We start from the raw sequence: 19,969 nt of genomic DNA on the forward strand, positions 1-19,969 counted from the left end.
GTCCTGTCGTAAACGGCCATCCTCTGGGCCTAGACGGGCCTGCACCTCTTGCAGCCATATTATGGAGGCCCGATTGAAAAAGGAGGCAGCCGTGGCTGCTCTAAACCCCCAACTGGCCATTTGATGCGACTTACGCAATAAAATCTCCGCCTTTCTATCCTCTGGTTTCAAGCTATCGCCAGTCTCAGAGGGAACCAAAGCCTTTGAAATAAGAGTCATTACTGGTTGGTCAATGGGCGGAAACTCCAACAGCTTTTCCATATCCTCATCCAGAGTATAGAATTTCCTCTCCATGACCGAAGGTCCTTAAGCCGCTGCTGGAGTCTGCCAAGGGCACTTGATACTTTGTTTAAAGATATCCGAGGATGGCACATGGTCAGTCTCGGGCTGAGGCTCTTTGAAGAGGACTGTAGACGGTTTAGGGTCCTCAGTAGAATCTGTAACTTTAGTAGAACCTGGCAAGTCCGCTGTTTGCTTTGCCTTATGGAGTAGAACCTTGAAATAAGAAGCCTTAAAGAGACCAGCCACTGCCGGGTGTTCAGGAGTGGTCTCGTCATCTGAGAAATCATACTCTTTCTCAGTTTCCTCCAATTGGGAAGGCTCTTCAACCCAGGACCCCATACCCGAGAGGGGCGGTACTGACCAAGGATTTCTTGTTGGACAAGGGTGACGTGTGTTCTGCACCTTTGCTGCCATCCCCTGGGAATATGCATCAGTGACAAGCTCCTGCAACGCTGGAGACATCTGTTGCCATGTGTCAGGGTGCACTCTAAGCCAAGCTGCAGTGGGTGTAAAAGTTGCTGAAGGCCCACTTTTCATAGAATGAGGTGCTGAAGGAGGCCTGGCTTGACTAAGGCCTAATGCAGATTGACCAGCTGCAGGCAGAAATGGGCCCTGCCTCTCTGGGGACCAATCCCTTTCTGACAGGGTGTCAGTTGGTCTCAACCCAGAATATGGAGCTTGTGGATCCCTGGCCTGAAACACCAACTGCGCAGGGAGAGGCGAGGCAATTCTAGGTGTCAGAATGGCTGCCTCCAGCCTCTGCTCCAGTGCCTTAATTCGCCTCTCTGCCTCTTTGAGAGAGGAGGAGGAGGCCTGAGCCTTGGATTTATCTTTGGGCTTTGACTTCCCCTTATCCTTGGGCCCCGTGCTGGGGGAGGATGCCTTGTCAGAGGTCTTCTCCTCCATAGCTACTCACAATTAACTGTAGTTAACGTTTTTCAATACAGAAGCAATGCTACTCCAACGAGAGCTGACAGCAAAATGGTGGCTTTAACCCCTTCAGGGCCTGACTCCTGAGCACATCCACTGTTGGTCGCGCCCACCAAGTGGGCGGAGAGCAACTCCTTTCCCGCTCGAAAGACAGGGCTGTCAAACTGCTCCAAATGTCATTGAAGCCCCAAAATGGCGGGCGCTGTCATTGCAAGCCCCAAAATGGCGGGCGCTGTCATTGCAAGCCCCAAAATGGCGGGCGCGGGGGAATCTGCCTCAAGAAAGGTCGCTCCCCATAGCCAGCCGCATCCCTCCTTCTCGGGGACCTTTTTACCTCCCCACCTCAAAGGATTTGCCGTTCAGCCTTCCCTGCCGATCCAGCGGCTCATAAGGCTCCCAAAAGGCCGGGGAAAAAAACGCGGCGGCGGCGCGGCTTTGTACTCAGCGCCGAACAGCTGATGGGCGCTGGCCCTGCGCCAGGTAATTCATTTTCAGGGGAACGGTCATCCCCGAGCCTCCCAGTGAGGGGGGCGGACCCCCTCACCTTCGGCTCTCAGCCGGGTATGGCCTCTGAGGCCAGTGACCCCAGGCTGAGTTGCTTCCCGCTGAGGATATGCCCTCTGAGGGAAGGGATCCCCGGGAAGATAAACGGTGGGGGTAATGCCCACGGAGGGCAGAAACCCCTTTCCAAAGGCTCCTCTTCATTCTGCAAGAGAAAGGGGAAAAGGAGAAAAAAGAAAGACAAGTTATTTATTAAAAACATTAATTCTTAAGAAGATACACAACAAAACAGTCTCTACTCTTAGACTGAGTTTTTAAAACTGAGGTATTGGGGGCTGCTAAGGGGCGGTGACTACCTCGTATTTAAATATTTAAATTAACTCAGTCTCTACCAATAGGATTGGTAATTACCCATGTTGGACTCTCCTTCCCAGTGCAGTGGAGAATTTGCTTATCTGTGTTTTTCAGAGTATCCGATATATGAATTTTAAGATAAACAGTATATATCATCATATATTTTACCTGTTTGTTTAATTAAGGAAAGGAAACCTACCATTTGACAATAAAGAACTGCCAGATTTACTAAAGCAGTAGCCACACTAGGATGTTTTGGACCAAAGCATTTTTGTCTGATTTCAACAGCAAGCACATACAGGGGAACAGCTCTATCAAGCTTTCCCTAGGAAACAAAGCAAACATTAGTTAGTTAAAAGTACAGTGATACCTCGTCTTACAAACGCCTCATCATGCAAACTTTTCGAGATACAAACCCGGGGTTTAAGATTTTTTTGCCTCTTCTTACAAACTATTTTCACCTTACAAACCCACCATCGCCGCTGGGATGCCCCACCTCCGGACTTCAGTTGCCAGCGAAGCACCCATTTTTACACTGCTGGGATACTCCTGAGGTTCCCCTCCATGGGAAACCCCACCTCTAGACTTCCGTGTTTTTGTGATGTTGCAGGGGAATCCCAGCAGGGGAATCCCAGCAGTGCAAAAACAGGCGCTTCGCTGGCAACGGAAATATGGAGGTGGGGTTTCCCAGCGAGGGGAGCCTCAGTGAAATCGCAGCATAACAAAAACACAGAGGTCCAGGGGTGGGGTTTCCCATGGAGGGGAGCCTCAGGGGAATCCCAGCAGTGCAAAAACGGGCACTTTAGCTGGCAAAAGGGGTGAATTTTGGGCTTGCACGCATTAATCGCTTTTCCATTGATTCCTATGGGAAACATTGTTTCATCTTACAAACTTTTCACCTTAAGAACCTGGTCCCGGAACCAATTAAGTTTGTAAGACAAGGTATCGCTGTATATCAAAACAAAAACTTTTCAAAACTGAAACGTTTATATTCTAGGTGCTTTTCCCCCCCTTCCTTTTTCCCCACAAGTCAGTGTTGACTACTGATAACTCCACAGACTCGTCCATACAATTTTAAGCAACATTTATGGAAGTGGTTTCAAAGTCTTTTCCTCCCCTAGGACTGATACAGATTGTCTGACACAAATTCATCTGGATAATTTTCCTATAGGAGTAGATCTCATATTTGAGTGTTTTAACCAACAAACCAATTGCTTCTTAAATTAGGGGTAATTTAAACAAATTCTCGAGGTAATCAAGCAATTTATAATGGCTTGTTTCTGAATGAGAATCTACTTTGTGATTGCTACCAAGGTATTTGTATAAAACAGCAGTCCAGATCTTTTCCAACCTCGGGAAAGAGAGTACTGGATTAGTTTAAGAACCACTGCCTTTCTTCAATCTGCTAGGGATGTGCATAACAGTTTGAATTACAAACACTTAGAGCACAGAGTAACTGATTCAGGTAACTTGTATATAAACCAAATAGGCAGATGTTTGTCCAAATATTATCCAGAAACAGGATCATTTTTCTGGATGGGAATTAAAATTTCATATGGAAAATGTATCAAGGTAACAAGAGGAAGCCCAACTTCATTTTCTTCCAATTCATAAATAGACCAACTTGTTCTCTTTATAGCCCCTAATTCACATCAAAAGTTGGTCTGATTCAAGGGTGGGTTCCAACTTACCTTGCTGCCAGTTCACTCTCTCTTGCATTGCATGGGCACACAAAAAGTAATTAATAATAATAATAATAATAATAATAATAATAATAATAATAATAATAATAAATAAATAAATAAAAAAAACAGACTCGCAGTTAGAGAAAGTGCACTGCTTTTATAGTTCTGGAGAAGGATAATTAATAATACTTCTGAAATAAAAATTCAGTTAGAACACTTTGGTGTACTTAATGCACAGAAGTATGTAACCAGAGATGGATATGTTTTTGCTTCCCAGCTTGGCACATTAATGCCAATAGTCCAACCCAGTGACAATCAATGATCATGAATTCTAAGGTATCCATAATGTTAGATATCAATGCTTACCAGCTTTTTGTAAAGCACAGCTAGATGTTTCACAGTGTAAGCCAAAGAAGGATGGTCAGGTGCTAATGCTCTTCTCCTGATGTCCAGTGCTCGCTTATACAATTCCTCTGCCTTGTAATAGTTCTTCTTTTCATTGTTGAGAGCTGCTAAATTGTTCAGTGACTGGGCACAATCAGGATGACTGGGTCCAAGAATCCGTTCTCTCATTTCCAAAGAGCGTGTCAAGAAAAGTTCTGCTGTCCTATCAGTTAGTTTAGAAATAAGTATCAGTGTTTATTGTCTGGATTTAAACATGAGGTAATATTGCAAGTACAGTGGAAATGCTGTAATTACTGTAAAGTAGAGGGAATGCTGAGTCATGGTGCATCAATAGAATGATGCAATCTGTTCTATGACTTGATTGGTCAATACTTGTATATATTATAATACATCTTTGTATGGGTGTGGTTTGGTGTGGTCTGTTATGTTATGGTTTTGTGTGGTTCTGATGTGGTTTGCTGTAATAGTGTGGTTAGGTGTTTAGTATAGTGGTTTGTTCTGTAATATAGTGTAAACTATCTAGTGACTGGTATCCTCCATGTTTCCATCGCAAGTTCAAAATAACTCTGACAGGCTATGGGCCCAGAGATGGAAGGAAACCAGACACAGGCAGGAAACCAGGGCTGACAGGAAACCAGAGATGGTAGGAAGGTAGACATAAGCAGGTAACCAGAGTTGGCAAGAAACCAGGTTTCTGGAAGAGACACAGCCAGGTCTACGACAGAATATTTGTTCCTGAGTAAGTTGAACAGTTTTTCTTTTGAGAAAGGGCTGTTTGAATTTAGAAAATGGCATTTTCAGCAGACTAACTACACTGCTCAAAAAAATAAAGGGAACACTTAAACAACAAAATGTAACTCTAAGTAAATCAAACTTATGTGAAATCAAACTGTCCATTTAGGAAGCAACATATGCTGTTGTGCACATTCAACTTTGTACAGGACAAAGTATTCTATGGGAATATTTCATTCATTTAGATCTAGGATGTATTATTTGAGTGTTCCCTTTATTTTTTTGAGCAGTATATCATGCGTAGAGCATTAAGATGCAGAGTTGTCTCATTACAGAAGGTCTCTGGGAGATAGCTGAAACACCACCTGTAGATGACGATATGAACCGGAGAAGACTGAATGATAAGACTAAAGCAACTCTGACTCTGGGAGTGGAGGACAGTGAATTAGTGAATATCAAGCAAGAAGATAATGCAGCTAGGGTTTGGCAGCGTTTCAAGGCTTTATATTAAAGAGAAACTGCCAGAACTAAGGTCATCCTGATGAGATAGCTTTATAACCTGAAGTTGCAGCCTGGGCAGTGTTCTATCCCAGGCTTTTCAGATTGAAACAAAAGGCTAAAACCAACGATTTAAGCTTTGAATCACACTCTTTATATGAAAAAGCAATATTTACAGGAAGAATTCAGTCTTTAAAAGTTCATGTAATAGAGTTCACTGCTTGGAAGTTATCAGATAAACCTCTGAGAAAGCCACCAGTGTCAGGCCTAATTGCATTCCAGCAAGATAAAGCAGGCAATGAGTCATAGGGTATACAGTTCAGCTCAACACATTCTGGCAGGCAGAAATCAGGTATTTTCAAGGAGCATTTTCTGGAACCCCAAATCTAACACAGTGTCCATGAAATCAATGTTGAAACTCCAACTAGAATTACCCAAGATCGTTCCCTTTTATACCTGTCTGGGAGTGGCCAGCAAACCCCCTAGAGTTAAAACTACAAATTACTTCCTTTTGCCATACAAGTGTTGTCTGCTTTGTTAACCTCCTGAATCTAGCATCTAAAAATGGCTCATCCACTCTAATGTCCCCTTCATCCTCTGATTTGGAACAATCCCCCATTAACATATCTGCGACCTCTGGTGATTCCTGGGGTTTATCCAGGTCTATTTCTCCATCACTTTCACTCTCTGCATCAGCTGGCAACCCCACTGGCTGCCTGGTGAAGTGGCGCATTTGAAAAGCTTCGCCTTCTCCTCCCCCGCTGTTGCGTTGGGGCTGCCCTCTGGAGCCAGGGGCGACGGGCCCGGCCTTGGCCCACTCGGCTTCGCCTTCTCTCCCGCTGCTGAGCTGGGGGCTGCCCACCACCGCCGGGTCCCCTCCACCACCCAATCCCGATTCAAGACGGCGGCAGCCCGCATCAAGACGGAGCTGGCCACCGTTAAATAGGTAGGAAGAGGGGAGAGAGAGAAAGAGGGGGGAGAGAGAAAGCGGGCAGTCAGGGGGTAGTGCCTTGTTGATATGTTAATTTAAACTCAGTCTCTACCAATAGGACTAGAGAATTACTCATGTTGGACTCTCCTTCCAGGGCATCGAGAAGACCGTTCAGATAAGTCCAACGGTTCTTTTCAAAGAGGCCAGATGTCTGCAGGTGCTACTGCCAGCAGAGACAAGAGGCATAGTCTTAAGATAGTCACGAATGCTAGTAAGGACTGTGATGTTGATGCTAATGTACGTACGTACGTACGTATTTATTTATTTATTTATTTATTTGAATTGGAAGGGACCTTGTAGGTCATCTAGTCCAACCCCCTGCTGGTGCAAGAGACTCTACATCACACTACTCCAATAGCAGTCCAGTCTTTTCTTGAAGGTCACTAGTGTTGGAGCGTTCACTACCTCTGCAGGCAAGCCGTTCCACTGATTGATCGTTCTCATAGTCAAGAAGTTCCTTCTTATTTCCAGGTTGAATCTCTCCCTGGATAGCTTCCAACTATTGCTCCTTGTCTGGCTCTCTGGTGCTTTGGAAAACAATGTGTTCCCCTCCTCTCTGTGGCAGCCTCTCAAGTATTTGTAGACTGCTATCATGTCCTCCCTGGACCTCCTCTTTGCTAGACTATCCATCCCCAATTCCTGCAACCTTTCCTTGTATGTTTTAGTTTCTAGTCCCTTTATCATTCTGATTGTTCTCTTCTTCACTGTTTAGAGTATCAACATCTCTTTTGAAGTGTGGTGACCAAAACAGAATGCAGTACTCTAGATGTGGTCTAATCAGGGCATTATAGACTGGTATTAGCACCTCCCTTGTCTTGGAGTGTATTCCTCTGTTTATGCAGTTTAAGATTATGTTGGCTTTTTTAGCCGCCACTGCACATTGTTGGCTCATGTTTAATTTGTTGTCCACTAAAACTCCAAGATCTCTCTCACATTCACTGCTATTGAGAGGGTTTTCACCCAGTTTGTATGTATGTTTTGGGTTTTTCTTACCTGGGTGTAGGACCCTACTTTTCTCTGCGTTGAACTTCATTTTGTTTGTTTGGGCCCATTGCACTAGTCTGTTTAGATCCCTCTGTATCCTGTATCTATCCTCTGGGGTGTTGGCCACTCCTGCCAGCTTGGTGTCATCTGCAAATTTGATTAGTTCCCCTTCTACTCCCTCATCTAAGTCATTAATGAATATGTTGAAAACTATTGGGCCTAGGACTGATCCTTGTGGCACCCCACTACTGACTTCTTTCCATGTGGACATGGACTACTCACTGGGTGCGGTTGGTCAGCCAGTTGCCGATCCACCTGGTAGTGTTGCTATCTATCCCACTTTTCTCTAGTTTGCAGAGTAATAAATTGTGGTCAACCTTGTCAAAAGCTTTGCTGAAATCCAGATATACTAAGTTCACTGCGTTGCTCTGGTCAATTGATTTGGTCACAGTATTGAAGAATGAGATGAGGTTGGTTTGACATTATTTGTTACTCACAAACCCATCCTGGCTGTTGGTTATCATGTTATTTGTCTCCAGGTGGGGGCAGATCTGTTACTTGATTATTTTTTCTATTATTTTCCCGGGTATTGATGCAAGGATGATCCGTCTGTAGTTTCCTGGGTTGGTTTTTTTGCCTTTTTTTATAGATGGAGACCACATCAGCTCGTTTCCAATCATCTGGTAGTTCTCCTGTAAGCCATGTTCTTTGGAAGATGTGATAAAGTGGTTCGGCGATGACCTCTGCCAGTTCCTTTAGGATTCTGAGGTATAGTCCATCTGGTCCTGGAGATTTGTACATGTTGAGTTCTGACAGGTGGTCTCTTACTGTCTTTTTGCTGATGTAGAGTTGAATTTCTATTCTATATCCTGCATCTGTGCTATTAGTTTGTTGGTTTACAGCTTCTTTTTGAATGAAGACAGATGTGAAGAATGTGTTGAATAGTTCTGCTTTGTCTGTATAGTCTGTTATTTCTTTGCCATCTTCTCCTTTTAGTGGACCAACTGTTTCTTTGGGTTTTTTTTTTTACTCTTTATGTGTTGAAAAAAACTTTTTTAAAAATTGTCTTTGACTTTTGATGCTAGGCTTAGTTCATACTGGGCCTTTGCTGTCCTGATTTCTTGTTTGCAGATTCTGTCTGTTGATATTTGGCTTTTATTATGTGTCCTTCTTTCCATTTTTTGTATTTGTCTTTTTTTTCCCATTCAGTTTGTCTATGAGGTCTTTGTGTAACCACGCTGGTTTCTTTTTGGATTTTGTGTATTTCTTTTTCATCAGGATGGTGTTGTACTGTGCTTCAATAATCATGGTTTTTAAAGTCTCCCAAGCTTCTTGTGTAGTTTTGCCTTGTAGGACTTCTGTCCAAGGGACCACTCTCAGGTTTTCTCTAAGTTTCTTGAAGTCCTCTTTTCTAAAATCTGGGACTTTAGTGTTTTTGGGTCCTGTTGTTTGTGTTAGCATTATGTTGAACTTTATAATAGTGTGGTCGCTCTCACCAAGGGCCCCTTCAGTTTCAACTCCTTCTATAGTTTCTTCTGTTTGTGAATATTAGGTCTAATGTGGCTGCCCCTCTAGTTCCTTCCACCATTTCTTGGTCAATGAAGTTGTCTGCAAGGCTGGTTAGGAATTTGTTTAATTTTTCGCTTGGTGCAGAGTTGATTTTTCAATTGATGTCTGGATAATTGAAGTCTCCCATTATTATTACTGTGTTATTTTTCTTACATATGTGTGCTAGCTGATTGGTAAAGAAGCTGCCCATTGTTTCTGTTCTGTTTGGTGGTTCGTAGTACACTCATATTGTTGTGTCACACTTTTTTTCCTTTAATGTTGACCCATATACCTTTTAGAGGGTTTTCTTCTCTTGTTACTTGTATCTCTGTGGCATCGTTATGGTCCTTTATATGCATTGCAACTCCACCTCCTTTTTTGTGTGACCTATTTTTTTTAAGCTTGTATCCTTTAATCTGTGTGTTCCAGTCATGTGTTTCGTCCCACCAGGTTTCAATTATTCCAATTATGTCGGGTTCACCTTTGTGGATTAGTATTTCCAGTTCTTCCTGTTTGTTTTGTGCATTTGTAAAGAGGCATTTGAGTTCTTTGTGCCTGATTTTGGGTGGGCCCTTTGTGTCTCCTGATTGGTGCTTGGGTATATCTCCCTTCCCTTCCCTCTTTGGTTCGTTGTTAACCTTGTTTGCTGAGGGACCTTGTTTGGTGATAGGTTCTGAAGGTTCTGGAATATAGTCACCCACCCAACATGGTATTAGTTTAAAGCCCTTCTAACGAGTTGGGCCAATCAGTTTCCAAGGACATTCTTCTCAGTCTTGGTGAGGTATAATCCGTCCCTTGCTAAAAGCCAGTCCTGGAGAAAGTAAAGTCTGTGATCGAAGAATTCAAAGTTTCTTTGGCAACACCAACCTTTTAGTCAGTTATTAAATTGCAGAATTTTTTGTTCTCTTGTGGGATGCCATCCTCTCGTAGGTAGTATGGATGAGAAAACTACCTGTGCACCTATGTCTTTAATTTTGTTGCCCATCTAGTCATAGTCCCCCATTGTTTTTTTCAGGTCTTTTCCCGTATCATTTGTTCCCACATGGAATACTAATAGGGGGTAGTAGTCGGTGGTTTTATTATCTTGGTTATATTTTCTGTTATGTCGGAAATTTTGGCTCCATGGAGGCCTGCAGATGGCAGGTTCATTTCCCCTGAGAATTGAGTCCCCTATTATGAACACGCTCCTTTTTTTTCTTTGGCTGGGGTTGTTTACGGAAATTTTTTGTTGTTGTGGTGGTATCATCTTTTGGCTGTGGCGAGGAGGGCGTTTGCCCAGGTTCACCTGGTTGCCGCCCTATTTGGACAGGGAGTCATTGCTCACAGTCGCTCATGCCCTCATCACCTCGAGGTTCAATTACTGCAACGCTCTCTACATGGGGCTACCTTTGAAAAGTGTTCGGAAACTTCAGATCGTGCAGAACGCAGCCGCGAGAGCCATCGTGGGGCTTCCAAGATTTGCCCACGTTTCTTCAACATTCTGTGGCTTGCATTGGCTGCCAATCAGTTTCCGGTCACAATTCAAAGTGTTGGTCATGACCTTTAAAGCCCTACATGGCATTGGACCAGAGTACCTCTGGAACCGCCTGCTACTGTACGAATCCCAGTGACCAATAAGGTCCCACAGAGTTGGCCTTCTCTGGGTCACATCGACTAAACAATGTCTTTTGGCGGGCCCCAGGGGAAGAGCCTTATCTGTGGCGGCCCCAGCCCTCTGGAACCAACTCAATCCGGAGATTAGAACTGCCCCCACCCTTCCTGACTTTTGTAAACTACTCAAGACTCACTTATACCACCAGGCATGGGGGAGTTGAGACACCTTTCCCCCAGGCTTTTTTTATACTTTGTTTTATGTTTGGTATGAATGTGCTGTTTGGTCTTTTTAAATAATGATAGGGTTTTATATGTTTTTTAATATTAGATTTGTTCCACTGCTATATTGTTTTTATTACTGTTGTGAGCCGCCCCGAGTCTTCGGAGAGGGGCGGCATACAAGTCTAATAAATAAATAAATAAATCTGGTGGTGCTGTTTTATTGAGGATTCTTATTGATGCTTCTTCATAAGCTGCTGTTTGTTTTCTTCTATTGGGAGTCCATGGTAATGGTTGCTTGTAGCTAGTGAAATTGGATGTGGTTGAGTTGCTTTTGACATAGTTTTGGTGTTTGTTTTGGTCAGGTGACATGTGTACAGCTGTTTTCATACTCTGGAGGGTTGATTCCATTTTGCTCCTCTGAGGTGTTGGTTCTGCTAGGAGTTTGTTGGTCTTTCTCATTTTCCTGTTTGTGTTTCAGAGTTTTTAGGTTTCTCTTGTTTTCTGTTTTTTCCTCAAGTAGTTGGATTAATTTACATTTGTTGCATGTAAAGTTTAGGAGGTTTGAGGGCAGAAGTGTGTACATAGAACACAATCTGCAAATCACCATGGAGTCAGTTCCTTCCTCATACGTGTGTGGTGGGTTTGTATTCCATTTGTGTGGTCGGTACATCTTCCGTGTGTGTAGTTGGTTTGTCTTCCATGTGTGTGATTGCTTGCAAGGTGGGTGTGGGAGAGTAGAATGATGGAAGTTATGCTTTTAGTTTGTTAGTTTCTTTTGTAGGTTATGCGTAGGTATTTTGCAAGATGAGTGTGGGAGTGTGGTGGGAGAGTTGTATCCTGATTCGGTAGGGTTGAGAGTCTAGTTCTCTGGCCGCTACTTTTCTCCTCCTTTTCTTACTCAAACTCACAGTTCTCAGCCAGTTCCTATTTCCCCAGCCTCTGTAAATTCAAACTGATTGGAGGATTATACATCTTGGCACAAATGATATGTCCCAAAAAGATGTACTCTCTGTGCAGAATGACTTCCAGAGCTTGGGGTATGAACTTTGTAGTGTAGATTGTAGGCTTATATTTTCAGAGGTATGACCAGTGTATAAGGAACAAAAAGGGAAATGCCAAAGTGTATCAGAATTTAATTTGTGGCTAAAAGAGTGGTCTAAAAGGGAAGACTCTGACTTTATTAGTGATGTCTGCAGCTGGTCCAATGAAAAACTGTACAAAAGAGATGGTTTGAATCCATCAAAGAACATCCGGCTAGAGCTCGACCACGTCAGGGGTGCGGAGACATAGCTCCGTCTCCGCATCCTACCTTTCCAGGACTGCAGGGCGCAATTTGAGCTGTGCCGACACCCGGAGGGGTCAGCCCAGGACAGGGGGTCTCCTGGATCCCCCGGGACGGATCGCCGCGGCCCCGGGGGCTAGGGAAAGCCCCGCAGCTGCATCTATGGAGAGCTGCATCCAGGCGGCTGCCTGGACGCAGCCATAGCGGTTTCCAAAGAAGGAAGTAGAAAAGATAGAACAAAGAAATCTACCAAGAAGCAGATCAACAGATAAAGAAGATTGACAGCACTACGAGATAATCCTTCGGTATTTGAACAATCAAGCTTGAAAAAGAGAAGATCCCAGATTGAAAGGCGAACATAAACAAAGTAAAAAAAATTGTAAGTGATATCCATACGCATTACTAGTATTATAGATTAAAAACGGCCGGAACTACTTGTCTTTGTTAACTTTAATAGTATATTTTTCTCTTTTGAATTTTAAGATCATAGTGTGTTTTTTTCTCTTATTATTCATATTTTTATAATTATATTATTTTTTTAATAGTAATAAAAAGACTGAATTGCTAATTAGTCAAATTGGATGAAGTAGGAATATCTAAACGAATTGAATATACGAATGAATGAACTGAATAAACTGAATTGAACTTAAATCATCTTATTTGAATGAAATTTCACTGAAACATTAAATATTTGGAAGAAATTTTGGACTGTGCTCTACAGTAGAACCCCGACTTACGAGACTAATTGGTTCTGGAAGGAGGCTCGTAAGTCAGAACGCTCGTATGACGAAACATTGTTTCCCATAGGAAACAATGTAAAGTCAATTAATCCGTGAACAACAAAAAAACCCGCTGCCGCCGAACGCGGAAGTTAGCGTTCAGAGACAGCTGCAAAGCGGTGCGCGTGTTTTAAAACGTCAGAGCCGGCCTGGGGGGCTCGGGGGGAAGCCCCCGAGCCCCCCAGGCCGGCTCTGACGTTTTAAAACACGCGCGCTGCTTCGCAGCTCTCTGCTGAATCTGGAACGCTAACTTCCGCGTTCGGATTCAGCAGACAGCTGCGAAGCGGCGTGCGTGTTTTAAAACGTCAGAGCCGGCCTGGGGGGCTCGGGGGCTTCCCCCCGAGCCCCCCAGGCCGGCTCTGACGTTTTAAAACACGCGCGCTGCTTCGCAGCTCTCTGCTGAATCCGGAACGCTAACTTCCGCGTTCGGATTCAGCAGACAGCTGCGAAGCAGCGCGCGTGTTTTAAAACGTCAGAGCCGGCCAGGGGGGCTCGGGGGCTTCCCCCCGAGCCCCCCAGGCCGGCTCTGATGTTTTAAAACATGCGCACCGCTTTGCAGCTGTCTTCTGAAACCGAACGCGGAAGTTAGCGTTCCGGATTCAGAAGACAGCTGCAAAGTGGCGCGCGTGTTTTAAAATGTCAGAGCCGGCCTGGGGGGCTCGGGGGGAAGCCCCCGAGCCCCCCAGGCCGGCTCTGACGTTTTAAAACACGCGCGCCGCTCCGCAGCTGTCTGCTGAATCCGAACGCGGAAGTTAGCGTTCCGGATTCAGCAGAGAGCTGCGAAGCGGCGCGCGTGTTTTAAAAGGTTGCAGCCGGCCTGGGGGGCTTGCCAGCACCCCCCCAGCCCCCCAGGCCGGCTGCAACCTTTTAAAACACGCGGGATACGAGCGCCAAGGAGCTGTCTCCTGAAGCCGAAAGCGGAAGTTAGTGTTCGGCTTCAGGAGACAGCTCCTTGGCGCTCGTATCCCGAATGTGAGCTCGGGAGGCGAACAAAAATGTTGCTCCCCTCCCAGCTCTTATCTCGAGTAGCTCGTAAGTAGAGCTGCTCGTATGTCGAGGTTCCACTGTATTTTTCTATTTTTTTCTTTTCTTTTTCTCGGAATTCATGGGACTATTTTTTTTTTCTAACCAGACATTGGAGGTGTAAGGATCTTTTTTCTCTCTTTTTCCAGTATTTTTTCTTTAATATAATAAAAAGACGTGGATTTTATTATTATTTTTGTTTCAACTTGCATATTATAGATATTAAGTTCGATATTGGCTTTGGAGTTTTTCTTTCTGGACATTTGCATTAAAGCATAATTCATATCTGATATATTGGACTTATTAGGTTCTTTTTGGACCCTTTTTTTTGATTTTGATATTCTTTTTTTCCCCTTTCTTAATCTGTTTTTAAAATTTTTATTGTTATTATTATTTCCTCACTTTTTTACTTTTTTAAAAACAATATCATTCTCCAAAAAAATGTAAAAAATAATTCTTAAAAGTTTTCCTCTCTTCTCCATACCTTTTTCCGTTAGAATTATAGTCTCCCTTTTATTTTTTGTTATTATTAATTAATTATGTGTTAGAAGCTCTGTTTCTTTTCCTTCTCCACCTGGTCCCCCCCCCCCTCCATGAGCTCTGGTTTTTAAAAGATTGAATTATTTTTTTTCTTTTTCTCTCTTTTCTTTTTCTTTAATTAATTAATCACTGCATTAATAGAATTGAATTGATATCTCTTTCCCTTTTTTAAATAATATTTTTCATTACTAGTATTATAGATTTAAAACTTTTTTCTTCTGTAATTGAGAATAAATAAGATTGATTTAAGTAATTGCTAAACATTGATTGATTTAAGTAATTGCTAAACAAAGTAGAAATTTTGGAATATGAAAGGTTCTTACAGGGCACAAAGTGTGACTTCGGTGACAACAACAACAACCCGAAAACAAGCGACTACTGCAACTCCAACTTCAACTCCTACACCCAAAGTCTCTCCAACATCATCTCCGCTACAACAAAGGACCATAACTACAATGTTGGCCAAAGAGAAAGAAAAAGAGAAAGAAAAGTCATCTGCAGATCCAAATTTCCAGTCTATTCAGTATGCATTGGCTGGCATTCAAGATCTTATGCAGAAGACACAAACTCAGACACAAATTCAACTTGAGACTAACAAAGAAGAAATGAAGAAGTACCTGGAAGAGATGAGACAAGAGATGAAAGAGATGAAAGATGAGATTAAAAAAGAATTAACAGAAGTACAGTAATACCTCGACTTACAAATTTAATTGGTGCTGGGAGGAGGCTCGTAAGGCGAAAAGCTCGTAAGACGAAACATTGTTTCCCATAGGAATCAATGGAAAAGCGATTAATGCGTGCAAGCCCCCCCCAAAAAAACCGACCGCCACCACCGAAGGAGGCTTGAGCCTCCCGATCCTCCCCGCCCCTTTGCCATGCATGTCATCCTGCATGCAGGATGCCATGCAATCAGGAAGGTCATCCTTCCCCACCCCCAGCCAAAAACACAAAGGCGGTCTGCCAGGCGGCTCCCCCCGCTCCGCGCCTCCTTTCTGTTTGTTTTGTCTCTGGGTCTGCGGAGGGGGGGAGCGAAGCAGAGCGGCGCAGCAGGCGAGGCGACTGCCTCTCCATTCGCCAAGCACCACGGGGAAGGAGGGAGAGAGAAGCAGGCAGGCAGCAGCCGCGGCAGAGGCCAAGTCTCGCTCCGGGCTGTGCCCCCTCCGAGCGCTCACCGCCTGTCCCTGTCAGCGGCCCAGCCACCTTCACCCGCCCGGAAACTGCCAGAGGGGCTCCTCCAGAGGGGCTCCTCCGGAGGGGCGCACGGGGAAGGGCTTGAGCCGCCGCCTTCTCCCTTCCCCGTGGGAGCGCCACACCTCTTGTCTGCCCGGCCCGAGAGGCACGAAACCGCAGCTCATGCCGGGAAGCCCGCCTGGAATGCCAGCAATGATGCCGGGTTGATTGCCGAGCGAGGGCGGGGCGCGGGAAGAGGCTGCGCCGCACCGGACCCCTCAGGCCACTCCGCCCGGGATGGGGCTCCTCTGGAGCCCCCGTGCGTCCCTCCGGAGGATCCCCATCCCGGACGGAGCGGCCTGAGGGGTCCGGTGCGGCGCTGCCTCCTCCCGCGCCCCGCCCCCACTCGGCAATCGGCCCGGCGGCATTGCTGGCGTTCCAGGCGGGCCGCCCGGCATAAGCAGCGGTTTCGTGCCTCTCGGGCCGGGCAGACAAGAGGTGCGGCGCTCCCACGGGGAAGGGAGAAGGCGGCGGCTCAAGCCCTTCCCCGTGCGCCCCTCCGGAGGAGCCCCATCCTGGACGGAGCGGCCTGAGGGGTCCGGTGCAGCACTGCCTCCTCCCACGCCCCGCTCCCGCTCGGCAATCGGCCCGGTGGCATTGCTGGCGTTCCAGGCAGGCCGCCTGGCATAAGCGGTGGTTTCGTGCCTCTCGGGCCGGGCAGACAAGAGGTGCGGCGCTCCCACGGGGAAGGGAGAAGGCGGCGGCTTAAGCCCTTCTCCATGCGTCCCTCCGGAGGAGCCCCTCTGGCGGTTGTCCGGGCAGGTGAAGGTGGCTGGGCCGCTGACAGGGACAGGCGGTGAGCGCTCGGAGGGGCTCGTATCTCGAATTTGAGCTCGGGAGTAGAGCAGAAATATCTCTCCACTCCTAGCTCGTATCTCGAAATGCTCGTATATAGAGCAGCTCGTATCTTGAGGTACTAATGTAAAAGGAAACATGGCAGAAATGGATGGGAATATAAAAGTCATACAACAAAATCTACAAGAGAGTGGAAAAAAAATAAAAGTTACAGAGGAAAAAATCCAAGCTATGGGGCAGAAAGTGGAAGAATATGAAGATCATAACTACAATGCTCGTAGAGGCTTTGATATTGCAATAACCAACCTTGAACTCCAATCCGCATCGCATGGCCTGAGATTTCAAAACATTGAAGAAGAAAGAGATGAAGATTTACCTACAAAAATGGCGGAAGTGATAGGAGGAATTATGCAAGAAGACCCAGCAGAATTGAAAAGAGAAATAGATGAAGTTTACCGAGTCCAAACTGGATATACAAGACATCATAATCTACCAAGAGAAGTACATATTAAGTTCTCAAGAAGAGTAATCAAAGATGAGATCATGAGACTGACAAGAAACCAGAAATTTCAACTTAATGGAAAAGGAATTACAAGATCTGAAAAGGGTGAGAGAAAGCAGAAGAGAATATTACTTCCTTACAAGTATCTTAATCAAGAAAAATATAGTGTTCAGATGGTTGGTACCAGAGGGCCTTACCCTAACTTGGCAATCAACAAAAGTAATAATAGACAGTGTGGAACTTGCAAGATCTTTCTTAGCACGTACCGGATTGGATAGGATTGATCAGCCTCAGATAGAACCAAAGAGTAGCGATGACATGATGGGGGCCACAGGCGGAGGCGGGGAAAAAATACCAGAAGTAAAGAAGAAACAACCACCAGCATCACAAGAATTAATTTTAGAAACTAGACTTCAAGAACCAAAGGAAGCAAAAAAATATTACAAATAGAGATGACATCTGACTTGAAGATTATCTCAGTCAACGTAAATGGCTTGAACAATCCGAAGAAAAGAAACCAAATATTGACTAAACTTAAAAAACAAAAAGCGCAGATAAATATTTTACAAGAAGTTCATATTAAAAAAAAAAAATGGAGTCTTCTGAATAACTCAAAACTGGGAAAATTATATACTAGTCTGGCAAACCAAAAGAAAAAGGGCATAGCAATGTATATAGATGAATCAATTGAATCTAAAGAAATGTATAATGATACCAATGGAAGGATTCTGATGGTACAACTGGATCTAGAAACAAAACCTTTTGTAATTGTCTCAATTTATGCACCAAATGATAACCAAAAACAATTCTATAAAGATTTACATGAAAAAATAAGTGAATTGGCAATTGAAAATATGATAATAATAGGAAATTTTAATGCAATCTCAGATGACAAAATGGATTACACTGGAAAAAGGAAAGAAAAGGAAAAAAAGGTAATTTTATCTGTGACATTTTGGAAAATGAGTACAGAACTATTATTGAAGGATATATGGAGAGAATACCATTTAAAAGATAGACAATATACAGTATAGACCAGTTTCAGAAGAGGGCACATTCCTGTTAATCTCTGACCTTCATTCAGCAAAATTAAAGCCTGGAGAGAAAATTGCTCCACATTTATCTAAGATGTTAGCAATGCACAAAGACTTATCAGAGCGAGGCTATAACATTGATTCTTTGCAATTAAAAGCTACAATCATAAATTCCCTCAGGCATGAATGGAAAGAAGCTGTTTTTAAATTCAATAGCATGCCATTAGCCCACAGAACTACTCAATGACTCTGTAAAATATTAACTGAAGAAGGGCTAATGCATACTAGACTCAGACCTATGTCGTCTGCATACAAACCTACCTTGGCTAAAAGCTATCAACAAAAGGGCTACATTTCAAGATATTCACGCCAGAAACAACCCAAGAGATGACGCTCAACGCTCTCAATCCAATGATCCCCAAAGTTCTCAATCTGGCGATTCTGAATCTCCTTCATATCCTACTCCGCCCAGAGGGACACGTTCGAGAGGATCCAGGGGCCGAGGCTCCAGCAATTCCAGATCAGCTCAACGAGACTCAAAAGGTGAGAAACGTGTTTATGTCAACACCCTCCTTCTTAACAGTGTTCCAGACAAGAGTCCACAATATGACATTCATCACTTATGGACATTGGACAGCGGAGCAGCTGTTCACATCGTGTACCAGAAGGAACTTTTCACAGAATTTCACAAGACTGACGTCAAAGAAGTGGTTGCTGTAGCAGCTCATCTGTGTAAAGTTGAAGGAGAAGGAACTGTCTACGTAAAAGAATTGGACAAATTCATTTCGCATATCTTCTATGTTCCAAGTGCCCAAGGCAACATACTCAGCGTGTACCACCTGAATGAAGATTTGGGGACTAAAGTGACTCATACACTAACAGAAGCTTACATCTTAAAGGATGACAAAATCCTTGCTACTGGTATCCCTATTAGAGGTGTTTATTACTTAAAGCCAAATCCTCCTCCAAAGGTTGATGTAAGTATAAAAATTCCAAAGGGCGAAGGCACAGGTCCAGAGAGAAAACCTGCTGCCACTATAGATATAAAGGCTCTTAAAGCCAATGAAGTCCAGGAGGTTCCCAATGATGTTTTAAATGTTAAACCTGTATTAACAAACAAATCTTTTCATTCCAGGTGTGTTCATAGATGGCACCGTCGTTTGGGCCATGCATCTTATCCAGTTTTAGCAAAGATGCCTGAGTTTGTGAATGGTTTTAAAGTTGATAGTGATTGCAAAGTTCATCTTGATTGTAAAATTTGCAATTCTGCCAAGTCAAAGGCAGCCCCGGTTGCCAAGCATGCCCTACGTTTGTCTACATGCATTTTTGATTTGGTCCACACTGACATTGTCAGTCCATTTCGGCCTACTAAAGGTAACTGTAAGTATTTCTTGACTATTGTTGATAGTTATTCTAGATATGGTTTTGTGTTTCTAATGAAACAAAAATCTGAGGCTTTTCAGATCTTTAAAGACTTTGCTACAGAAGTACTTACGCAATACGATGTCCGGATCAGAAGAATCCAGAGTGATCGTGGTGAATTCATGTCCCAGCAGTTCCAAGGATGGGATGAAAAGGAACGGAATCCATCATCAAACGTCAGCACCATCATCCCCTGCTTTGAATGGGATCTCAGAGAGACGCCAGGGGGGTCCTACAGACTATGTTTCGTTGCCTTCTAGAGGATGCTGACATGGACAATCAATACTGGGGCGAAGCACTCAGGTATGCTAATTACATTGTTAACCAAACATGGAGTAGTGTTATACAAGAGACTCCTTACTACTTGCTTCATGCAAAAAAGCCTGATGTTCAAAACATCCACATTTTTGGCTCGTATGCCACAGTTAACATTCCACTAGATCAAAGAAGAAAAGGGGGTCCAGTGTCACAGAGAATGAGATTCATTGGTTTTGATGAAAGCTCAAAGTACTACAAATTTGCTGACACTTATCATAGAACTGTTGTTTCTAATTCAGCTAAATTTGAGGAAGATACTAATTGGTCCAGAATACACAGTAATGATACTTCAGTTTATTTTCCTAAAGATGATGTTCAA

General features: G+C 44.0%; 1 protein-coding gene across 1 annotated transcript in view; it reads right to left on the bottom strand.

Annotated features, from left to right (window-relative positions):
- The window catches only part of NPHP3 (nephrocystin 3), a 381,101-nt gene that overhangs the window by 36,804 nt on the left and 324,328 nt on the right, over positions 1-19,969 (bottom strand). Inside the window, exons 24-25 of the mRNA XM_070726361.1 lie at positions 4,119-4,359; positions 2,267-2,392 (exon numbers count right to left, since the gene is read on the bottom strand). Of these exons, the coding sequence (XP_070582462.1) occupies positions 2,267-2,392; positions 4,119-4,359 (367 nt within the window). The remainder of the gene's footprint in view (positions 1-2,266; positions 2,393-4,118; positions 4,360-19,969) is intronic.

The sequence above is a fragment of the Erythrolamprus reginae genome, chromosome Z, assembly GCF_031021105.1.
Source record: "Erythrolamprus reginae isolate rEryReg1 chromosome Z, rEryReg1.hap1, whole genome shotgun sequence".
NCBI lineage: Eukaryota > Metazoa > Chordata > Lepidosauria > Squamata > Dipsadidae > Erythrolamprus > Erythrolamprus reginae.